The sequence below is a fragment of the Hippoglossus stenolepis genome, chromosome 8, assembly GCF_022539355.2.
Source record: "Hippoglossus stenolepis isolate QCI-W04-F060 chromosome 8, HSTE1.2, whole genome shotgun sequence".
Classification (NCBI taxonomy): domain Eukaryota; kingdom Metazoa; phylum Chordata; class Actinopteri; order Pleuronectiformes; family Pleuronectidae; genus Hippoglossus; species Hippoglossus stenolepis.
In genome coordinates this window covers 4738163-4756088 of record NC_061490.1, presented here as the reverse complement: position 1 = coordinate 4756088, position 17926 = coordinate 4738163, and the positions used below count along the sequence as shown (strand labels likewise).

General features: G+C 45.4%; 2 protein-coding genes across 3 annotated transcripts in view; one reads left to right on the top strand and one right to left on the bottom strand.

Moving 5' to 3' along the window:
* Positions 1 to 559: 559 nt before the first annotated feature.
* Positions 560 to 4758, bottom strand: LOC118113297 (prostaglandin reductase 3). The gene is made up of 2 exons (XM_035162841.2): positions 4142 to 4758; positions 560 to 1624 (listed from the first exon to the last, which is right to left on the bottom strand). Exons 1-2 carry the CDS (start codon positions 4435 to 4437, stop codon positions 694 to 696), a joined length of 1227 nt encoding a protein of 408 aa, XP_035018732.1. The 5' UTR covers positions 4438 to 4758; the 3' UTR covers positions 560 to 693.
* The window catches only part of LOC118113296 (teashirt homolog 1), a 37549-nt gene continuing 23409 nt past the window's right edge, over positions 3787 to 17926 (top strand). The window contains exons 1-2 of one of the 2 annotated variants that reach the window (XM_035162839.2): positions 3787 to 3936; positions 6094 to 6666. In XM_035162839.2, the coding sequence (XP_035018730.1) occupies positions 6627 to 6666 (40 nt within the window). In that variant the 5' untranslated portion in view covers positions 3787 to 3936; positions 6094 to 6626. Of the gene's footprint in view, positions 3937 to 5427; positions 5880 to 6093; positions 6667 to 17926 lie in introns of those variants that run through there. The other variant, XM_035162838.2, reaches the window with a different exon arrangement.

Sequence of the window (17926 nt, the reverse complement as noted above, 5' to 3'; positions counted from 1 at the left end):
AGGAAAAGTAATGGCATTTTTCTCGTCCAACTCCTGGTTAGCTGGACTAATTTTTTTTTTCTTATATATTATGTGCAGCTCTGGGGCATGTGAATGAAAAGATTGATTGTGTGAATGCCGATTCTGTCAGCCACAAACAGGCAATGAAATACCAAGCACACCTGGAGCAGCATTTACTTTTGACAGCCACATACCAATGTGAGCCCCTCCCATTAGAAAAACAATGAAGTCCATCATAAAACATTTATAGGAGATAAAGTGCCGACAGTGCTAAAAGCGAGAACATTGCGGCAGCAGGTCTAAAATTATTTCAGAGGTGGACTTCTTCAAGAGGGCGAGGGCGCAGGATTAGGATACACGATAAATATTAAGTTCTTGATCAAATTACAGATGTTTGTTTCTAAGATTATATCTAAATGTTTGTGTAATATTATCATCAATACTGAGTTATTAGTTAATCTTCTAATTTTTTAAATACCAAATCCATGGAAATTGTAAATTAGGGATGACTTTTTTTGGACACTTCACAACATGAGATATAAGATAAAAATAGACCATAAAGTTGGATGTAGCTTTATTTTAAATGCCATTTCAATCATCTTACAAAAATAATTAACCTGTGTTAAAAATAATTAAAGTCATAAATCACAGTAATCAAGTATGGTTTCATTGGTGCACTAACAATCTGGGAAATCACAGCTTGCTATTACTAACAGCAGGCGGTGCCACTTCCACCACGACTTTGCCCAGGTTTTTCCCAGAATACATGTAGTCCATGGCCCGGAAGACTGACTCTAAGCCTACAAACCTCCCCCCCTCTGCCTGATCCCCATAATCCACTTCACACACTAACTTCCCATTGGCAAACATCTGCATCATGCTACTCAGAGCCTCCCTGTAGTCGCTGTAGAAGTGGGGCAGGAAGAAGCCCCGCATGCTGGCCGACTTCTGCAGCAGCTTGACCGGCAGTGTTCCTCCTCTGAACTGTGGGATACCCGATGGCGTCTGGTACCCAGAGATGAAGCCGATCACTATGAGCCGACCCTTGTTGGCCAAAGTGTTCACGGCGACTTCTAAAACACTTCCTCCAACTGACTCATACACCACGTTTACACCTTTTGGGTACTCTTTCCGAAGCGTCTTGGCGAGGTCTTCTGTGGTGTAGTTGATCGGCCTGTTACAGCCGAGGGACTTCAGAAAGCCGGCTTTCTCGTTGGACGAACAGGTCCCAATCACGTGGCAACCGGCCTGTTTGGCAAACTGCACAGCAAACTGCCCGGTGCCTCCTGCAGCTGCGGTGACCAGGACCGTCTCACCTTCGGCCAGGTCGCCCAGACGTTTCATAGCGATGTAGGCTGTGGCACCGCTGACCAGCAGGGTGAGGAACTCTGGCTTCACTGCAGGGACGGGCACGCACTCCTTGGCAGGTACCACCGTGTACTCAGCAAAGGCACCACTGCGGAAATAGGCCACGTTGTCTCCAATGGTGTAACGGGAGCTGGCGCTAAGGCCGAGGCCGACAACCTCACCGATACCCTCGAAACCGGCATCGAAAGGAGGCTTCAGCGAGGGGTCGTAACGGCCCGCCGAGTAATTAATATCACTGGCATTGATTCCCACAAAACTAAAGACAAACAGAGAAAACAACAACAGTTGTGGATTAAAAGGTGAGAAGATAAAACAGTTTACTGAGGAAGTTGTGAATAAAATGCATACAATACATTCATGATGGCGTACAAAAGCATTTGTGTGGTCATTAGCGTTTCCTGAATTCCAGTCTGAAGGTCAAGACTTCAGCTTCCTTCTCTAGACACGTCTGCACGGGGCATAAACACTCTGGTTTGTTTTGGCAATGATTCCCTTTTCTCTTGAAGAGAACAGTCCTGCTCTGACAGGGAAAGGCTTGTATCACAAAACACATTGCATGATGTCATGATTCATTGTCTTCAGAGACACCCACAACAAACTGCACTTTAAAAAAAAATCTTAGATAGTTGCTTCTTGCCTCGGCACGACGGCGGCTGTTTTCATCTTACTTCGGTAACATGCAGGAAACAAATATGTGGGAAAGGAATGTATAAATAAATCATTTACCGCCGTTTAGAGCAGCGCACATGCTGCGCCTCATTACTGTGCGTGTCACATGTGTACTTTGAGCTTGTAGATAATGCTTCTGTGGTTTAGAGATGGGCCCCGATGATATAACAAATTACCTTGATTTGTCTATTTTGTCTATTTTCCATCGATGGAATCAGTCTCCCCACAAAAAACGTGTTATCATCAAAGGCACAAATACTTCAATGTGCTTCAATGAAAATACTGAACTATTTCAGTTTTAACAAATTAAATAAGATTATATTTGCGACAATAAAGTCACAACTAGTAAAAAAAAAATATTTGAAAAACCTGAAACTGATAACAATTGCCAAAATGAAGATGTATATCCAGAACAGAAAACTCGAAACCCCACCACTTGTTACACCAACATTATAATACAAAAACACAATGTGATGGGAAATGCTCCAATTTAGAAAATATACTAAATTAAATAAAGAGTGAATACTTTCATTTTTATTTATAGCAGAAGTGAAATTGAAATCTATAAAAACTGTTCTCCAGAACAAATATTACTATTCTCTATAAACATATATCTGACTCCACCTTTGTGCAGAGTATCGTATTGGCTTCAGCAAAGTGACTACATTTAGTAAAACGAGTACACAGAGTGTTCTCGAATGTCAGGCTGAGGAGCACTTAGGAATCTTGGCATTTACAGATTTACATTATGTTAAAAACATCTGCTTCCTTTCACTCTATGAAAACTGTAATATATGGTGACGATAAAAAAAGTTTTATTTCTGTCTTGTGAATTAATCTGCTTCTATCACCGCAGTCGGGCTCTTTTCTATCATCAATTTCTCACTCTAGGTTTGTCATTAAACACATTTCATATGTACATTTGTTTAAGGTTACGCCGGTGCCGTGCCAAACGGAATAGGTGGCTCTCAGATGGCACAAACAGAAACAGATATATTTATTTCCCCTGTTGGTTAAAGCATCTTCTCTGATCTTGTGACGCCTCAGTAATGCACACACAAACGGCCAAAGGTCTTAGTTCACAAATGATCACTGTCTTACTGGGCAATAAGTCACTAACGTGGCCTGATATGTTTTACACTTGGTCTCATGGAAAATAAGTTAATTGGTGATAAATAACACAATAGAGCCGGGAGTGGACTTGTGTTTGGCTAATTTAACTTTGAAAATTATGTCAGACGTGGATTCATGCAGTCTGTGAAGTACAAATGAAAACGAGGAGAGGACACTACCTCTGGGGGAAATCTCACATTGAACCAGAATGTTACAAATGCATTTACGCCTTTCCCACTTTTAAATTACAAAATGCTGAATTGAATGGCATTAATCCATTTATATCTAAATGATGTAGACGATGTCAGGCTACATCTGGTTTGCATCACACACAGTCTGTGGTGTGTGTGTGTGTGTGTGAATAGGGACTTCAGGTGGTTTACTCTGCTTTAGAACCGTGAACACACCGCTGGTTCCTGCTGCTGTGAATGATTGAAATGATGCTGCAATTCCCCGCGCCATGTAACAGCATCTCCCTCTCCATCTCCTGCGTGGTGCCAGTCTGAGCCCCCCCATGACTTTCTGTTTGCAGGTTGGTGACGTAGAGAGAGAGAGAGACAGGAGGGCAGAGGGGGAGAGAGACAGTGTGTGTGTGTGTGTGTGTGTGTGTGTGTGTGTGTGTGTGTGTGTGTGTGAGAAAGAGAGAGAGAGAGATCCCGAGATGGATTGATAGACAAATGCAGAAGAGGGCGGAACTTGGAATTACAGTAGAGCGCTTTATTCCTCACGTATTTTTGCCATCTTGTGATGATGATGATCGCAGGTGCTGGACAAGGGTAAACTGAGGTAAGCGCGGACCTTTATTTTTTATTTTCTTATTTTCACAACTTCTCCACACTGTAGTGACACATACACATGAGATAATCACCCACAAATAGACTCATGACACGCTTTGGCACACGCGTTTGCTTATTCCGCGCGAGCAGAGCAGGAAACGGGAGTCTATTTCTGCACGTCTCTCTCTAAAAAAAAAAAACAACCAACTACTTACCGATTCCTGACGAGCAGCTCCGCGTCTCCCGGGGTCGGCACCGCGACGCTCTGCACACACACGGCCTCTCGGAAATCAGGACTGAGCTTGGTGACGACCAGCTTGCTCATGCTGCTGGGTATGGAGGACCCCCCGAAATCCATGAAGTGCGCGGAGTAGGACAGGTCTATGATGGAGCGCCGCGCCGCCGGATGAACTCCTGAAAGTGAGTCGCTGGCTCCGCGCCCCCCGCCGATCAGCGACACCGCTCTCCCGCCGAGTCTCAGCAGCCGCGGCCGCAGGAGGAGGCTGGACATGGCGCCGATGTGTGACAAAGTTCACGGACAACTTGACGGGCGTGTGTGGCAGCAGTGAGCCCGGCTGCCATTAGCCTGCGCTACAGGCTCTCGCGGTGCACATGCAGGCCGGGCCGGGCCGGGTAGAGCCGGGCTTCCAAACGCGCAGTAGTAAATGCGAGAATAAAACCTTTAAACGCCGCGGCTCTATAATTGCGTGAGCCTCGCTCTACTTAACGCAACGCGCACGGAATCGAGTGTTTAGGATTAAAACGGCGCACTGGCGCAGCCTCGTAAGCAGCCCAGCAGCGCCCCAGACTTGTCGTCGGAGTCCCTCCCCTTCCCGGACACAGCGCTCACTTCCTAGTAAGGTGAAACAAATCAATCCTCATCTCCTGCCGTATCCTCAGCCCCGGCTCGCTTTCCTCCCACGGAAACACACACACACCGAACCCCGCCGGATCTTTGCTACACATCTAGAAACACTTAACACAGCGTGGTGCGTAAGTGCGTAATTGCGCATCCGTTAAAATTCGCATGTTTTCCTCCCTAATCTGGAGAGCTGTTGCTGAACGATCGCGTGTACACCTGTAACCAAAGCGTGTGCTGGCGATCCGTGGAAGTGTGGTTTGCGTTCCACCGTGCACGTTGCATTTAGCCACGCTATAGCAGCCTCATTATCACCGTGTTGTCACCTGACTGTCTCCTCTGGAAGCAGAAACGTTGCACTGTTACTACAACATGTTGGACCAGTGAACACGCGTCCCTCCCCCAGTGGGAGTCAAACCCCCCCCGTGACAGTGGCACGCTTTAATACGCAGATAAAGACTGCATGCAAGTTGTTAAAAAAACACAATGGTCAATACTTGTTGTGGTTTGCAGAAGGTCTACATGTTGATATAAGTTTGGTTTTAGTTCCAACATAACCCTTCCCTTTGTCGGAGCTTTGGGTTTTTAAAAAGCAAAGGCAGAAGGAGAGAGAGAGAGAGGGAGGGAGAGAGAGAGAGAGAGGGAGAGAGAGGGGGGAAAAACAAGACAATTAAAAAGATTGACAGGTAGGCTCCTCTGTCAGGGGTGACGCTTGTGGAGAGGGGAGGAGTAAAAATGTAGCAGGAAAAGCCACTCGATGCGTCTGTCTATCAGTTGAGACTGTCTGAAACAGCTCCTGGATCCACCGCGTTTCCATTTTTTCTCTTTTCCTGTCGGGGAGACCTCGGATCAGTCCCAGGAGTTTGGCCCCCTCTTTGCTTTTCCTAAAAGCGGCAAATATCTGAGTCCATGTCGATCTGATGTGTTGTTGGCGAAGCTTGGATGCGCCTGCGTCTTGTTTGTTTGCCCCCTCTCTCTCAAGTGATAGCCTCTCCACCGCATCAGCCACCCCTCCACACACACAAAAAAAAAACGACTCTTGTCCAAGATGCGATGAGATGAGCGGCGGAAATCGCTTCCACGAGCCCTAAAACGTAAGTAGGAGAGAACCCCTGCTCGCTCCCGCTTATTCATCCATCTGTTTTCAGTGGGAGAGAAGGACGGGAAGGAGGGGAGGGAGGAAAAAGTCTCCGCCGGACTGGTGAGGCTGGATCCGGGCTGAGGTGGCGTGGTGGTGACGGGACTGACATTAACCCATCTAATGCCTGTCTATCTATTTCTCCCCTCTCCTTCTTTTCTCTCTTCCAGGTCTCCGCTAACAGAACGGGAAACAGACGGATACTTCCCAGAGCTGTGCGCTGCGATCACGCGGGACTTATTTGTTTGGTTGCTGCCAGAGTTTATTTATTTTTTAGTTTTGGCGTGTGCGTAAAAGACGCAGCAAACTATCGCCCCCCCCCCCCTCCAAACAGCACTGGAGATTACATGGGGGATTTTTCCTGGTGGGAGTGAAACTGAAAACTTCAAGGTGCTCGCCTGCTGCCTCTGATTATTTATTTTTGACGTTTTATTTTTTTTTACCACGAGAGAGATGAAGGAAGATGATCTTTGATGGACGTGAAGTTGTCAGGAGCTGGCCGAACGCCGTCGTAGTTTTTGAGCTGATCCTCGCTGAAACCGACCCGGCTATTGAGCCCCCCAAAGAGCTGGCAGTTTGAAAAAAGAAGACTTGACATTTTCAGCCCCGGCCCCCGAGAAACGGGATGATTTTCCAACACTGATAAGACTTGTAATTGTGTGTAATTCCTGCATGAGAAGCACCGTGGAACGGGACGGTCACTATGCCGAGGAGAAAGCAGCAAGATCCGCGGCGATCAGCAGGTATTACCCGCCCCTCCATTCCTCATCCCAGTAGCCAAACTATACTTTTTTATTCACATGTGCCAAATACACACATCTCCTTCCACACCATCTTCTTTAACTGTGCTGCATGCTGGGATTTATTTTACTTGTCTGTTAAATTTAATTTTCCTGTGTTACTCACTCACCTCCTGAGCATCACTTTTTATTTTAAAATGTGACCAATTGCGCAAATGACGCACATATCTGCGCAATGCCACTTTGAGGTCTTTTATTTATTTTTTTTATGTTCCCTTTTTGCCAGGAAAGTTCTCTTAATACTGGTGAGATAAACTAAATGGCATGTTATGGGGGATAAAAGGGAGCTTTTGAGGTTCAAGAGTGAGTAATGATGAATAATTGACTGGGAAAGAAAGGGGTAGAAAACTGGTGAGAGCCGGTTTTTCCCCTTCTTTCTATTTTATTAGAGGATTGCCATCCTTGATTTGATACGTGATTGATCGCCTGTCATGTGGCAGTCTTTGATCTATTCATCCCTGATAAACATCAATAAATCCTTCCATGAAGACAGCCATGTCTCTGGTCGGTTTTACCACTCCAAACACACACACACACACACACACACACACACAACCCTCCTGTTGTCTCAACCAGGAGGTGGAAAAAGCCAAATAAAGTTGTGGAAAATCACCTCAATTTGATTTGATGTGAACAAGCAAAAGCAAATGAAAGAACTGTGTGTGTGTGTTGAATAGATCAAAGAAAAGAAAAAGAAATCAACCCCAAAACACCCCTTTTTTAATCAGGTGTTTGACTTCCCTCGTGTGCCTTTTCCTTCCTAGACATGAATGTTGAGGGTTTCTTTGCCGCGTTCCCATCCAAATTCACCCCACATTCCCTGTAAGAATCAGTCCAGTAATGAAATCAATATCCACCGCTGGAGGGGGAGTATAATATTTGCAATGTGACCAACTGATAAAACCAGGTGTTGGCAGAGGACCGACAAGGTTGACTTCAAGTGGTTTGGATTTGGACTCCCCCTTTTCTCCTCTCGTCTCCCTGCAGCCTTTAAACAAATGTAAATGAGTGACAGGGGTTTCTACCTCTGTGCTAATGAGGCCGAGCCTTTGAAGTTAGGCATTAACAACTGGAGTGAACAAAAGACAGTTACAGAATTTTAAAGAGATTTTGAAATATGAGGTGCAAAGCGGGTCGAACAGGAGGGCCAGCCGACGAAGACTTTGAACTCAGCAGGTTTTATCATTTTAAGCAGAGAGCTGGGGATGATAGCGGCGGTGGTGGTGATGAGGAGGATGAGGAGGAGGATGAGAAGGAGTGTGGGATGCATGGGGGAACATTCAACCAGTGCTCGCTGCTGACTTCTTTCTTTCTCCCTTTGCCTTTCTAGCAAAGCAAGTTTTCATGTGATTTCTGGCCCACACTGCGAAGCAAGGATTCAGATTTAGATATTGAGTCTCAGTGCACTTTTGTGTGTGTTAGAGTGTGTGTGTGTGTGTGCGCATGAGCATGAGAGAGAGAGAGGGTAACGGATATCGTATGGGTGAAATGTCCCCACGCAAAGAGGTCAGCCACGGTCGGAGCAGATTGACTCCTGTTAGGTTTCTGCTCGTAAGTAGATGGAGGCATGAAAACATGACATCACTTTGACCCTGTCTCCCCCCACCGCCATCACTGCCACAACACACACACACACACACACACACACTCACACACACACCATTGATCCGTAGCACTGTCCACTGAGTGCCATGCACATCATGGTTTGTAATGGTCAATCACAGCTTGGCAGACGGGATGTTTTCCATTCTTCCATGAACATGACGGTCAGTCAGAGATAACGCCCTCCACGCCACAGTCCCATTGGCAACGAATAAGTACACACACACACACACACACACTAGTAGCTGGTGCTGACCTGTGGCTTTGTCTTAGAGAGGATATTGCTCATGGTGGGACTGAGAATGGAAATCAGAATTAAAACAATAGCAGACTTGTCGGGACAGCCGTCCTTTAATTTCTCATCCTCTGCCTTCTTTAAGTGAATGCTATATGTTATGCTAACTTTTATTTGAATCCTCCAAGATGACGCGTAAAAATGTTCCAGCTAACGGCAGAAATAGCGAAAGATGGAAGCGGATTTTAGTTTCGATTCAGATGTGGAATGTTTTTGTTTATTTTCTTATAATATTTATGCAAAATTTTAGCCAACAGAATTTTTTCATAGAAAAAGTTTAATATTTTTTTTCTTTAATTACTGGTTCGTTAGATAATTTAAAGTAAATATAATATTTGGGCAAAAACATCTGCTTTTCAAACATACAATTTTATTCACACAAATATTGCATGATTATCTCAGTAGTATTTTGAAGCTTGTGTGTACGTGTGTGTGTGTGTGTGTGTGTGTGTGTGTGTGTGTGTGTGTGCTTGCGTTTTGTTAAGATTTTCATAAAACGTCCAAGATTTGATATAATTTTCTACAGATGAAACAACTGTGGCACTCATTCTACGTACAGGAAATGTACATTTAGGAATATAAATAGGAAAGCCCCGATGGCGAAAGAAACTTAAAAACAAAACTGCATTAGAAAGTGTGTGAGAGCATATTATGTATTTCTTTGTGCACAGTTGCATGCTCCTGTGTGTGATATTCCACTTGTGGCTTCACCTCCATCGTGAAATGACTCCATTCAAAGGTGATGAGGACAGGAACGGAAGTCGGGAGCAATTTATGGGCAGAATGGAGTGACGCCGTCTTTCATCCGAGGCCAGGCTTAGAAAGTCGTACAGGGAGGAAGAAAGAAGGAAGACGGGCAGAGAAGATGCTCGCTCTTATTTTTGTGGAGCACGATGGTTAATTATAAGAAGAAGTGTGTGTGTGTGTGTGTGTGTGTGTGTGTGCGTGTGTGTGTGTGCGTATAGAAGGGTGGGGGGAGTGGGTGGGTGGGTAAGGTTGCTTCCCGTTGGCTTCATTAGAGAGAGCCCTAATTATCTGTGCAGCTGATGGATTTGTGACAGGCCCTAACGATTAATGCTGACAAATTCAGTAAGGTGTCAAGTCCGCAGCTGCCTTGATGTAATCAAGTTGATATTATACAGTCCCCATAGCCCCTAGTGCAGCACCAACTCAATTTGCCTGTGCAGGTGACAAATGGACTTTGCTACCTGACTAATCACGTCAGGAGACAATGCCAGTTAATGACCTCGGCGAGCCCCCGCCACCCCCACCACTCTTTATAACCTTGTAATAAGCGAGCCAGGCCGGCTACAGCACATCACAACCTTTTCCTCTGTCCCACTCCCCTTTCTTAAAATTACTATCATCTAATTCCTTTGCTTTCATCTGAATCCTTTCAACCTGAATTTCTGAGTCAAAGTGCATTGTCTCAAAGTTTCCTCTTGTTTTCAGCTGGAATGTGAGGAGGGGGGGGGGGTGAGATTATTTTTTTAACTGTTTCAAGAAGATTTATTTATTTTTATATTAATGCCGCGGCTCAGGCCTGCTCTAACCACTTGATATATCGGCACTCCAGAGTAATCCCAGGAACCATTTTTAAAATCTCGACATTCTGTTGAAGTTTTTACACTTTTGCATGTGTTACAGCCCTGCTAGTAAATCACCAACATATCATAACACGGGTCTCCACGCACTTTGGCTGAACGTCCTCCCCAACTCAGAGCTGTAGCCGCCTCGCTGAAGGCCTCCCCCGTTTTATTCTGAGCTGGAGAATCACAGTGCCCAGGGATTAATGATTTTGCATGCCCGGGGTAGCTAAGATTACACAGCGACCTTTGTGCTCTTATTTGATGATGCTGTTATGTGATATTCTCCCCTCGAAATAATCAGCATGCTGAGATTTATGTGCCCCCACTCCTCTGTCTACACCAGCGTCCTGAGGAGTACAGCAGTGTATAGCCTCTAGGTGTGTGTGTGTGTGTGTGTGTGTGTGTGTGTGTGTGTGTGTGTGTGTGTGTGTGTGTGTGTGTGTGTGTGTGTGTGTGTGTGTGTGTGTGTGTGTGTGTGTGTTAGTATGTTTACCTTTAATGTTGCAGAACACCCTTCATCCTAACAATGAGATCAGTGTTGTTCTGATGAAAACTTAATTTTCAGGAAAGTGTCTCTGGATTAAAAGTTGGGGTGGCTCGTAACTTCCCGATGGCTTAAAGGCTCCACAGCTTCTGAGAAATGAGAAGTTTATGTTAGAATTTGATGAAAACACTGTGTGTGTGTGCGAGAGAGAGAGAGAGAGGGAGAGAGACAAAGGTGAAGAGTGTGTGTGTGTGTGTGTGTGTGTGTGTGTGTGTGTGTGTGTGTGTGTGTGTGTGTGTGTGTGTGTGTGTGTGTGTGTGTGTGTGTGTGCACGCTTGTAGCATAGTGCTGACCGGTGTTAGTTTTCCTGGAATGAATAACTTGAACGAGTGTAACGGTAACCTCGCCATGTTAGTCATCATCTTACGCAGGGCCTGCCTTCAGATCCCCTCTCCGTTTCCCCCACAAGAGCACGAAAAACATACTCAAACAGCAGCTCCGCACATTTCTCACTTCTGACTGTCATATCTGTTCACGATTCACCATCAAACGGAGGAATATCAGACGGAGCAGGAACACATATTGATCCATGCAGCCTGTTTTAGTTTACCCCGTTCAGTTGGGCTGTATCCTTCCTATAGGAGTTCCCTTTGGGGTGTGTGTGTGTGTGTGTGTTTGGACGCGGTTAGAGGTTACGCTAATTGGAGTGGCAGTGTCGTTAGCAGGTGGCATCGATCGACCTCGTCGATGGCCACTTTTGCTCCTGCGCCACCCTCTGAAACTAATAGTTAAATTTACATCTGGGATTTGAGCCAGTCAAAGGTCAGACATGCTCAGCTTGCTCTGCTAATGCTTCGAGTCACCACAAGTGCTCCTGGTGTGTGTGTGTGTGTGTGTGCGTGTGTGGTATTAGTTCCAGGCACGGTACATGCATTAGTTACGTTTATTATCCTTGCAAAATGTAATTCTGTAATTCACAAGCATTTTGCACAAAACACATTACATTCTCATCACTCAAACAGATTCAAGATCAGCATGAACGTTTTTTTTTATTCAGTATTGATCATCAGTGAATAACTAATATAATCAAATGGAAGGTATTAGCAAGGTTTAATCCGCATATGTAAAGCTTTTCCTGTTCCCATAAATACGGAGATATTTCACACCATGGTATTAATGCCCGTCCTTGTCTCTTTCTCTCTCTGATTCTTTCCGGGGCATCCTCAACAAAAGCTGCCCTGAGGGCACGCTACACACACACGCACACACACACATTGTCAACCATAAACACAGACAGTCAGCCTGACAGACAGACAGACACACACACACCTACACCTAATGCTTAAGTGCAGCCAGCATGTCTCTGTGGGAGGTCATAATGGAGGTGGCTTAGTATGATGGGAAATCATATCATTAAAGCAGCCAGATGTGCTTTGTTGCCTGCCTTGCAGCTCATAAAAACAGCAGCAAGTCATGGGATCCAAAAAAGAAAGAAAAAAAAAAAATCCAAGTCTGAGAAAATCAAGTCTGAAACAGATAGAAAGCAGCCCTCTGGGACCGGGCTGACAAGCAGTCTTACTCCTGACTGCCATAGAAAAACAATTTCCCCCCAAATAAAGAATTTTTGTTCTCATTTTTCAATGTTGCAGCAGCATAACAAACTTGTTTTTTTATCTTTTGTGAAATTCCGATTGGACTCAAAGCTTTGATAAACAGCGTGCTGTTGCTGTTATCAGCGTTGTGTTAAGTGTGCTTAATTACTATGTAATATTTGTGTTGTGCTGAGTAATTACATTTTGTTCAGGCTCCACAGTGGGGATGTAAGGCTAAGGAGAGCATTAATGAAAATTTGTTGATATGTTGTGTTTTCTGGAATTTTTCTTTTTCTCCGGCACATAATTTGAGACGTGAGGAAGATAAGAGGGGAAGCGTTCAAGAGAAGTAGTCGAGCAACATTTAAGGCAAAAAATTGACATCTCAAATTTTCTTAAGTATTACATTTGCAGAGGGTAAATTTGCTCTCTTGATCAGTGCCATGCCTCCTCGAGAGGCAATGGGAAAGTCTGCTAGAGCCAAATTTAACATGTTACTTCTATCAATAAAAGATGAGCAATTACAGAATATTTTGTCTAATAAGTATTTGAATTCCTTGGCGCAGGAAAAAAAACATGTAGCTTACCCACTCATTACATCAGTTAGCAGGGGGAGTGAGAGGCAGCTCTTTGATGCCAACAAACAAACAAGACAAACGAGATGGGCCCACTACAGAAGAGCAAAAGCCCTATCCAGGGACATCCAGCCCCTGCACACTCCTCCCTCTCCTCCGTCTCTTCCTCCTCTGCGCCTCTCTACCTCTCTCTCCCTCTCTCCGTCTCTTTCGCATACCTCTCATCTCTTCTTTCATTTCCCGGCACTCCCTCTCTCCCTTTATTTCTTGCACTTTTTCTCGTCTCAGGCATGTTTCTCCTCTTGCATCCCCGTCTCTTCTGGATAAATACTCATTTTTTTGCCAGTCAAAAGCAAAGAAAAAAAGAGGGAGAAGTGCTGGTGGGAGGGGAGGGCGAGGATGGGATGAATGAAAAACGGGGATAACAAAATGCTTTTTTTCCTTCTTTAAAAAAAATTCTGTGCTGGTTTTTTTCTTCCCGTTGGTTCTACCTCATCAGACAAAGTTAGGTGGAAATCGTCGGGGAAATGAAACGCTGAAAGGGAAACACAGTTTACCTGTGCATTCTAGATTTTTGTGGAGGAATTTTTTTTCCGGCAAATACCGAATCAACTGAACACGGGTTAAGTGCCTGCAGGCATGTAACGAAAAACATCTGTTTCGGCGCTATTTGAACTGTCATTCCGATAATCAAATAGCGGCAAGGAAGATTGGGAGACTGCGTGTTGGAGGATGGCAGTGGGCACCAATGTTTAGTCCACCGGCAGCATCAAACACGGCGGTACGAGTGGGTGGGGTTTTATGTGGGTGGATGGATGGTGAGGAAAGGGGTGGTGGGATGGAATCATTTTGTGTGTGTGTGTGTGTGTGTGGATAGGGTTGGGGTGTGTGTGCAGCTTTTAGGACGGGTATTAGAGCTGACAGATGAACGGGACGATGGACAAATTCTCCTGCAACAGCTGTGACTGCCGCCATTATCCTGACAGGTGTCAATTAAGAATTACTGCCCGGCCGGCCGAATGCCCCCTACTCCTGACTCGCACACATGTCCCTCCATCCCTACAGTACACCCCCCCACCCACCCCCTTGTCCAGCTGTCGGCATGCGAGAGAAATAACACTTTACCCTTGTCAGCGTTGTCACAGGCCCCTGCAGTCCCGGTTCTCTCTTCTTCCCCTGACTTTGAAACGTCGGCCAGTGGCAGGGGCTCGCTGATCAATCGCGCGGCGAATTAGTGGTGATCATGGTGATGTGGCTGTAGGTGGACGATAGGGGCGTCGGGGGTGTGGGGTGTTTGTCCATTTTTCTCATGTACAAACTGTGATCCCCGTTTGTAGCCAAGTCTACCCTCGGGTTACCGAACATCGGCAGAAAGAGGCAATGACGTGGGCATCTTAAAGAAAAAAGCTCCTTAATGACAACCTTGGAGTGTTTGGTTGCATGTGTACACAGTGTGTGGTGTGTTCACCTTTTTTCAGAACAGCGGCTGCAGACTTAGTCCTAAACGCTGGTTCTCTTGATCGCCTCTCACTCGGCCTGTTGGCTAAGGGGTGCTCTTATTCCACATTGTTAAGTGGGGAGCTGAGGTCAGTGAATGGGAAAATGAACAGTTGCCATTGCCCATCTCAAAGGCTCCTCTCCAGTAAACCTGCAGGATGATAAACACATTCTGAGGTCGGCAGACATGCTTCTGGCTTTAGGCAAAAAAAAGAACATTTATTTGGTGTGTTCTCTCTTCGCGACATTTTCCTCAATTGTTAGTGGGTTAAATCGGTGCAGTGGCATATACGCTTAAATGTCCTTTTAATTGTAAAAGTGTAATAAGCATTGTTATAAATATATGTGTGTGTGTGTGTGTGTGTGAGTAGTTACTTAGATGTCGTGCCACATACCTTTATATCTAATAATACACCATATACCTTTGCCTTACGTGCACATGCTCCAATTGAATTTTAAAGTCATTATATGCTCATGTGCCACACTGTTGACACTGTGTCGTTATTACTCGGCTCCTGTAATAAATGCACTTTTCAGTGCCGGCGCAGAATAAACATGAGAAGCTTCAGTCAGTGGAAGGAGGAAGCGAAAAATGGCAAAGTGAAAAAGCAACATGAGAGCGAGTGCGGAAAGCTCCCCAGGAATACACAGATGGATTTGCATGTTCACTTGGGAGTTACAGTTTTGGATTTCCTCCCTCGAAATCATTTGCCACAGAAGATAACCGTGCAAGATAATATCAGTGTTATTTCGCTACTCCTGCTTTATTTGCATATCTCTTGTTTTAAATAAGGCAACCCCTCGGAGTGTAATTCGGTTAGTTTTTTTTCGGAGATTCACTCGGCATGTTTTTTTTCTCCCTGTCCTCATCACAAACCTAAGCTCTCTCTCTCTCTCTCTCTCTCTCCCTCTATCCCATTTTATTGCGTTCTTTCTTCAGGCCTTCCCCCCTCTCTTCTGTCTCACACTGGCACTATACTGCTCTGAGCGATTATCAAACCTGAGAATATTTTCCATCCCCATGCAAATCACCCACCATGCTCTCTTATCATTCCTGCTTTGCCCCTCCATTGCAAATGGTTGTGTGTAATCAAAGTAAACGGCAGCTAAAGCAAAAGGGAAAACGCTCTTTGTGGAGATGGATGGAGGGATTAAATATTAACCGGATGCGGCTGACTTAAGGCAAGTGTTTTACATAGCTGCTCCTGCCGCGGATGCCGCGCATTGATCCCCTCGCCCTGGTGCCTTCACTTGTTTAGTTGTCTGCTGTTAATTTTTCACCGTCATCTCAGTGGCCAGGCCGTTAAAGCGAAGGGAGAGAGAGAGCGAGAGAGAGAGGGAGGCCAATGACTGGTTCACACACACCAGCCCCCCCCCCTTGCTTTTAACGGGGGCAGGTGAGATGGATGATAGCAATTTGAAATTTTGTTTGTGCGTGTGATCATGGAGATTGTTTTTGGTATTACCATGGTGTAACCATTCCCAGTGATTAATTGGAGCCAATGCTTTGCTGGAATCGGAGGAATCTTTGGAAACGGGAGGTTGCAGGTTCTCCACCTACCTCCCGTCTCCACTCGTGAATGTGGTGTTTATCGGCTGACCTTGGAGTCCGACAGTGCTGCCTTCTTACACACACACACATGCAACAACACACTCCCAGGATCCTGGCTCCACACACTGCCCCCCTTGTCATATCACTTCCTTCATTTCCTCATGCCTCCTTCTTCCTCTCCTCCAGCTGTGATTAAAAGAAAAAATCAGACCACTCAAACCGAACCTCGGGGCTAAAAGGAGACTAAACAAAAACAAAATGGCTACAGTGGCCACACTATCCATGTGGATGGACATTAGTGGTAGGAATGTTCTTTCACCGTGTCTTTTCAATGTGTTTGTTGTCTACATGTGTATAGCAATATCCTGCGGGTCACAGAGACAGCTTGTTAACAGGGGGCTCATACCACTGGTGGTTTTACACCCTCCTCTAACAACTCAACACAGACACACACACACACACACACACACACACACACACACACACACACACACACACACACACACACAGTTGCACTGGTGCAGTTGACGGCATTGTGAAGGCCTCCTGGCATTTTTAAGTGCAGTGTGTGTCAGTCCTGCAGCGGAGCTCTACCCCTGCAGTCGTCAAACATGGCCACCACTCATCACTCAACCCTAATGATGCCCCCCCCACCACACACACACACACACACACACATACACACTCACTAACTCAAGCACCTCCCCTCCCCACCCTGGCCAGAGTGCACATCTGACAGGGTCGTAGGCAGTTCGTGACCCCCAGGTGGCCGCAGTCTGGCCGCTCGCTGCACTCCTCTCCATGTTTTTGTTTCTTGTCTTTCTCTCCCTCTCTCTCTGGCTCTGTTTCTCAATGTTCCTCGGCGAAACTCCACATTCCATTTAGGTTCAAACAGATACGAGTCCCTTCGCAGCGAGCGTCAGTGTTTTGGGGCGCTGTAAGGTGCAGATAGCTGATATTTATAATGCTGCATGGTGCTAATTTGACAATTTGCATGCCACCTAAAAATTCCAAAATATTTTGTGTTTCAACCAGAATGCATGCGACGGAAATGCTCTAAGCCAATAAGCCAGTAATAATCGCAACGATAATAATAATAACACTAAAAATATTGTTGCCTTGTTGTTTAATCCAATCAAAGTGCGGCATTGCTATTAAATATGGTTAAAAGAGCTTCCCTAAGGAAAGTGTGACGGTAAACATGAGATTGGAATATATCCATCATATCAGACTAACAGTCATTATTTCAATAAACGACAAATTTGCAATATGTCTGACCCTCCTCTTTCTTTTCCTCCTGTGTCTCTTGGATCCTCACCAACTTCTCCTCCCTTTACACGCTGTTTTCTTTTTTCTCTTCTCTCTGTGTCTCTCTGTGTCTCTTGCTCTTTTGCTCTCCTTTAGTCAAAGTAGCCCTGGTCCCCATAGCAACACATAGTGAACTCTTACTCATTAGTGTGTATGCAGTCCCACTGAATGGCCTCAATCCCGTTTCCTCTCTCCTGTAGTTTCTCACCAACACGCAAACCGTCACCTCCCCACGATTTTATCTGACCGGGCCGAGTGTGACGGAGTGATGAGATTTTAGACGTTTGCTTGATTTTAAAATCAGTGTGTTTGTCTTGTTGCAGTGGCTGAATTTTATGTGTGTGTAAGAGATTTCATGAAGATTGAGAGGCGACACTGGGAAACGTCCCTTCGTCACGCCTGACTCACGCTGGGCTCTGTTTTATTTATTTATTTATTTTTGCTGTTAAATCTCCAGAGCGCTGATAACAGGTCAGCCGTTGAGAGAGAAACGAGACAGGGGAGGGGTGTAAAGAGAGAGAGAGAGAGAGAGAGAGAGAGAGAGAGAGTAGGGGTAGAGTGAAGAAGAGAAAGAACCAGGATATGATTAGAGAGGGAGAGAGAGAGAGTAAGAAAGTGTGTATGCAAGAGAAAAAAAAAGAGAGAGATTGGTCTTCTTTATGCTGGCTCACCCATTGCGTGGGCGGCGCATGGAATGGAGGGGTCAATG